The 6,310-nt window shown below is 36.8% G+C and overlaps 1 protein-coding gene across 1 annotated transcript; it reads left to right on the top strand.

Moving 5' to 3' along the window:
* Positions 1 to 3,534: 3,534 nt before the first annotated feature.
* On the top strand, positions 3,535 to 6,310 carry tnni1c (troponin I, skeletal, slow c). The gene is made up of 7 exons (XM_053319140.1): positions 3,535 to 4,095; positions 4,226 to 4,264; positions 5,197 to 5,238; positions 5,397 to 5,528; positions 5,660 to 5,749; positions 5,881 to 6,063; positions 6,152 to 6,310. Exons 2-7 carry the CDS (start codon positions 4,241 to 4,243, stop codon positions 6,251 to 6,253), a joined length of 573 nt encoding a protein of 190 aa, XP_053175115.1. The 5' UTR covers positions 3,535 to 4,095; positions 4,226 to 4,240; the 3' UTR covers positions 6,254 to 6,310.

Here is a 6,310-nt window from a genome sequence, read left to right as displayed (position 1 = left end):
GTTGTGGTTGGTAACTCTTTAAAGTAGAGAGCTGACATTTAGATGTATCTCTATAATAAGTAAAATAAAAACTTAAACTTAAAGTTTTATTTGTGCTTTTGGATTTATACTGTACGTTTTTAGCTTTGGAAATGTTATGACACATAGTTAAAAGTTTCAAGCAATACAATGTGATACAAACCAATTCAATGTTAAACAGATTTTATAGCTTTAAGACTCCAGCTCTGGCTATGACCCTGTGAGAGCTCATGATTCAGCTCTGGGTTATTTTAACTGCGCTGTAATGATGTATTGCACTGCAGTGCCTTTTACAATCGTGCCAGAACTGTCATCTTGGACACCACCTTCCCCTTGCTGGCCTTTGTTCCCCTCTCAGGATTTATGCCTAAAATGTAATAACAGAGAAGCATGTAAGGAATGTGGTAAGTAAAGATTATTTGCACTTAATAAAGAACACCATTGCATTCAGCAAATACAAACTCTAAGATGCTTTCCCATAAAAGTAACCTCTGAGTAAATATGATTAAAATAGACCAGTTGTTTCCATTATGACAGTATCGCAAATCATTATTTAACATTTTGATGGCAAAAAACATTATGATGAGAGAACTACATCCACAAGAGATCAGAACCAGAAAATCATTGCCAAGGAGGTTTGCACATACAAGGCAAGGCAAGGCAAGGCAAGGCAGTTTAATTTATATAGCGCATTTCATACACAATGGCAACACAATGTGCTTTACATAAAACAGACACACATGTAATTTGGGAAACATTAAACCATACAATTAACCCCTTACCTCCACACCCCCGCACTAATAATAAAAACAAAGTACAGAAAAATGGAAGAGAGAAATAAAATGCTAGAATAGAGCATTAAATATAAGGGATTTCCCTCAATGTTGAGCTGCATAACAATCAAAAATATATACAAAATAATGAAATAATTCTAAAAAGGAAGAAATTTGCAATAAATAGTATATTCAAAGTGAGAGCTGCCACCACTTTAAATTATAAACTTTCTTGTTGGAGAAATGATAACAGCTAAGCAAAACTAGAATTAGGTATGTGTGTGTGTGTGTGTGTGTGTGTGTGTGTGTGTGTGTGTGTGTGTGTGTGTGTGTGTGTGTGTGTAAAAGTGAACACTGCCTGTTGAGAGAGGAAGATAGGCCTGAAATAGACTCATTCTATATGGAGCATTCTGCCAGCTGGATTTGTCTGAATTAAATCATAGAGCCTTGAGCTTGTCATCTCTCTCTCCAGTGAGGGAAGTCAGACTATAGGTTGGTATTTTTGGCCAGTATCTTTGAAGACAATTATCTGAGCCATCCTGAAGAGGGTGTCATCACTCAAGATTAGGTTACACATATGTAACCATCTATGTGAGCTAATAAAATAACTCCGCTCATATGGACACATTTTAAAGGTAGGGGCTTCAATCGAAGGAGTGAAGGTGCCTTTTATTTTTCTAAAATAAAATGTTTAATATTGTAGTTTATTACAATGCATGGAATAACTACATAAGGACAAGAAAATTACTCACCAACACTGCTTTTGTCCATGTAAACAAAAAAACATCAGTCTCAGAGAAGTGAGGCATATCAGAGGAGGCTTATACCATCGAGGTCAACACGTTCCTTCTTTCAAGGGATGTTATTAGCTATGAGCCATAAAGTAGAAAAGGGTCAAATGTGAATAACCAATATTTACTTTCTTTGTCATTCTATAGAGTCACGTCACAAAGTACACACATGCTATGTGACAAGTGATTTAGTCCCATGCAAATGTATTCTGTTTTCTGTTCAAATGCAGGACAAGAAAGAGGACAGAAGGGTACAAAAAAGTAATGACACAATGGACATTCATTCACTTTCTTGGTTATTTCACATAAACCTGTAAATATCCTCTTGGAAATATTAGTTTTGTGTTCAGCACTGTCACCTCATGTCACAGAAATGTCCTCTGTTCCAGTCTCAGGTGTGGTGTTTGTGTATGTTACCACAGTCCAAAGATATATTGTATAAGTCAGGTGAAGTAGCCTGAAGTAGCCTGGCATCCCTCAGTCCATGCTGGCACTCCAACCTGTCTGTGACCCTGAATAGGAATAAACAGGTATGGACAATGAGTGAACACTGCAGTTGGAACTTTTGATGCTGTTGCTGAAGTCTGTGCAGAGGTCATATTACACAGAGTCATTGCACATGTCCCATTAATAATATATTTAAGTAGAAAGAAAGCACAGGTCCTCACAGACATGGTCTTGGTTTCATTCTTGGTTTCAATAACACAGTATTGCATATCTTGTACGTCACTCATACACACATTTTACTGTCAGTGTTTTATTTACCTACTGTTATACATGAGAAGGTCTTGTTTCTATTAACACCCAGGATACAGATTCAACAAATGTGTCCAAAACATTCAATTTTACAAACATTATTCAACACAATCAACATATTTAGCAAAATGCAAAATTGCTTTATGTATGAAGGTTATGTATTGTACTGACAAGATACACATTCCTCATGAAAGATGTGTTTAATCAAACCGCCCAAAACTATTAACACATAGGAAATCCTGTTGCAAGGTCGTATTACAGTTTACTGTAGCAGTGCTAGTTGATTTTTGGTTCTGGCCAACCAGTGTAGCCAACCCTGTAGTTGATGTAAACCTGGATGTGACAGGGTATGGTACATACACAGAGATTAAGGGGTGTTTGTAACAACACAGTTTTTCACCTTGGTCGCCATACAGGTTAATCCAGCCATGTCTTAATAATAGTGGCTGAGTGGGTGTAGCACATTATGTGGATGACAGACATAGCAAAAGAAAGGTTACTGAGTATGGCAATGTGACATCTGCTGTTGAACAACACTAACAGAAAGATCAATAATGTATGTTGTTCTTTTGCTTGTATCTATATATTGTTAGAGTGGAATAGTCACTAGAAGGTACACATATGTGTGATATATTTAAGTGTTCTTTGAAAAATTCTTCTCAAATAACACCACAGCTCAGAATTTGAATGAGCATAAGGCAAATACGTATGTCCATCTGGTTTGCTGATAGGACATTATCCTTTCTAAAAGAGGTGATAATCATATCAGTCAGTAGAGAGTTGTTGAGTTAACAAGCGGAGCTTTCACATTAATCCTTGGTGACCGACCAAAAATTTTTGACTGACTAGTGGGTGGTGTTGCATGCCTGCTATGTGAGCAGTGCAGAAAAGAGAAGACATCTCACTATGTGTTTTTTCTCATTGTACCACAGATATGTTCCTGACAAGAGTGTGCTCTCACATTACTAATATCAATTCCCTTTCAAACATTACACTTTTATTTGGATCAAATTGTATTTAACTTTAACTTTAATAATAGAAAATACTGATGTAGAGGGCTTAAAGTTGCCTTTGTGTTATACTGGTTTTGATCATAGCCTATAAATGCATAAAATATCAAACCAGATTAGACATTTTGATGACAAAATGTGATGCTGTCATGGCATTCAGATAGTGAAGTGGTTACTGATATAATAAACTGATAAGGAACTATTGACTTTGTATTTTGAGTCAAAAGTTGCAAGATTTGTGAATTAACTACTGTAACTGCAAGGAGACAGAAAGTAGCAGGATGTCAGTCATTTTCAATAGAAACCTGCAACACAAGACACTGTGGTTTCTGCCTACACAGGATCCTGTGACTGTTTTGTAAACCAGAAGACGAACCTTAAGTGGAGTGGTTCATCTTCATAATAGATTATCTTTGGTGCATCAGTATATATATATAAAAGCCAACTGCAGTGAAAAAGCCATACTGATTTCTGTCTGTTGTACATTCATAATCCATGTTCTGATACTGGAGGTGTTTTCAGTGACTGGACTTGTTTTGTTTTTCTTTGTCAAATCCTATTTTATCCTAATTATTTCTTTGTGAAGGGTTCAACAATGTCTCATGAGTAAGTTCTATCATCACAAAATTTAAGAGTTTGCTGTTTCTAATTGTTTATCAGACAACATTTTATGTTCAAATATTTAACTGTGTCTCCTGTTTGCTTGTTTCTGCGGTCCAAAAAATTCCATATGGACAAAACAATAGCGTAAGTTACAGCCTGCATGCCTTACTCTGCTATCTGACTGAAAAAAATGCAGAGCGCATAAGAAATAATGTTCATGCAGCTCAAAATTCCCTTTCTTCATCGCTCACTTTCTTTAACTCTTTCTCCTCAGTATACGCCAGCACCCATGGCCCCCAGGGCTGAGATAAAGGTAATGATACATGAACTGACAATGTGTTTATGAATAATAGCCCCATTGTACTAACCTGTCAAGTAGTTTGCATGACTGCATCATATCACTCAGCTGGACAGCTTCCCTGGAAGAAAACAATAATAAAATCAGGTGGGGCACAGCACAAGAAGATAGGATAGGATTAAAAATGTAAAACCATGAGTTATAGATCGTCATTTCATATTATGACTACTGTACTATATCATATTTACTCTGACTCATAAATTCAAATTTAACTCTTTGTGAAAATGGGTACAACAAAACCCAGAGACATAATGATACTAACAATTAAACTCTGACTCTCTCAGCATTGCTGACAGCTTCAATGAATGATTTCAGCCTTAAAGGGTGTGTGCATGGACTAAACAATTCTCTTGCTCATTATATATTTTGTTGATGTGTTTGTGAACTACATTTTGCTTTCATTTACATGGCAACAGGTTTCAGAGATGGGTTCATATTTAATATCTGTAACGTATACTGAAAGTAGAGTCAGTTGTGCTGCTAATGTATCCTGACTTAACTGGGATTTTCAGAGTAAGGAGACATTCTGTGATTATTTGGCATAGAGGTTGCATGTATTTATATGAGAAAAATAACTTTTCTCACTGCTAAAATATTGGACTTTGAAAGCTGCTGTTGTCTTTGTATAGTGAAGTAACAAAGTCACATTTAGAGCAGTGAGCATGGCAGTGAGCAAAGCTTTTTCCTAGTTTGTAAGCAGCTGGTTGGTTTATGAGGACCAGTGGTGAATCTGTGTCCATTGGTAAAAGGAAGAGGTTCTGTTAGGCTTATGGCTTCAGGAATCTAGATGCCATTTACAGATCATGTACACATGGCAAAATACCTCCTGAGGTTAATTTCCTACTACAAAGTCAGGTTTAATATGTTATATCTTGTATTATTTTCAGCCCAAATCCAAGATTTCAGCCTCCCGAAAGCTATCACTGAAGGTAAAGATCACATAAATTAGTAAAATAGTCATATCTTATTGTATTAGCTCACACAATGAACATAAAACTGTCAAAATGAGTGACACTTTTCTCATGTAGAAATACACAGGAATATTACGAACATTAAGATTGCAAACACTGACCTTTGACCTCCTCAGATTCTCTTGCTCACTCATGCAACGGAGCAACTGGAGGCAGAGAAAGCTGCAAAGGAGGAAGAGAAGGTTCGCTACCTGGGAGAAAAGCTTAAACCACTGCAGCTCACTGGTCTAAACACAGAGGAAATGCAGGTGAGAGCCACAGATAAACAGTCAGAGAAGGTAACCATAAAATGCTGTTTTATGCAAAGTAATAAGAATTAAGTAATTAGTGTTTAATCTCTGTATTTGTGTGCGTATTTGTGTTTGTTATTGTTTTGTAGAAACTTTGTAAGCAGATCCATGCAATGATTGATCAGGCGGATGAGGAGCGATATGACTGTGAGGCCAAAGTCATCAATAACAGCAAAGATGTACGACATCAATACAAACTGGACAGTAACACACAATGTTTGAGTCATGTACATTGAAAACAGAAGTACTTAAAGAAAAAAAAATCTTCTATTAATATAAACTCACCAGCAAAGCTTTTCACCATGTCTAGATCAATCAATTGAAACTAAAAGTGCAGGACCTCGGAGGGAAGTTCAAGAAGCCGGCCCTGAGGAAGGTAAGAGTGTCAGCAGATGAGATGTTGAAAGCTCTCTTTGGATCCAAAAATAAGGGCTCCATGGACCTGAGGGCAAATCTAAAATCTGTGAAGAAAGAGGACATCAAACAAGAGAAGGTATGACTACACAAGTAAACACATGTGGAAGGAAAATAATGAAACTGCAAAGACATAATGGTCTAAATACGTGTTTTGAAAACTTTAGGAGCTGACCATGGAGGTGGGTGACTGGCGTAAGAATGTGGAGGCCATGTCTGGCATGGAAGGCAGGAAGAAGATGTTTGATGCTGCTGGTGGCGCTCAATAGAAAAGTCAGTCATACTGCACAATGTTAGAGAGTGATACTGAAACTGAAGAATACATA

Source organism: Scomber japonicus, chromosome 5 (genome assembly GCF_027409825.1).
Source record: "Scomber japonicus isolate fScoJap1 chromosome 5, fScoJap1.pri, whole genome shotgun sequence".
In the NCBI taxonomy this organism is placed as follows: Eukaryota; Metazoa; Chordata; class Actinopteri; order Scombriformes; family Scombridae; genus Scomber; species Scomber japonicus.
The sequence above is the reverse complement of the archived record's forward strand: the minus strand, read 5'-3'. Positions and strand labels throughout refer to the sequence as shown.

Bases quoted from the DNA above. Each gene is read 5' to 3' on its own strand.
- tnni1c (XM_053319140.1), top strand. From the start codon at position 4,241: ATGGCCCCCAGGGCTGAGATAAAG. The intron at 5,239-5,396 runs GTAAAGATCACA...TGACCTCCTCAG, and splicing joins CCCGAAAGCTATCACTGAAG to ATTCTCTTGCTCACTCATGC. The intron at 5,529-5,659 runs GTGAGAGCCACA...ATTGTTTTGTAG, and splicing joins TAAACACAGAGGAAATGCAG to AAACTTTGTAAGCAGATCCA.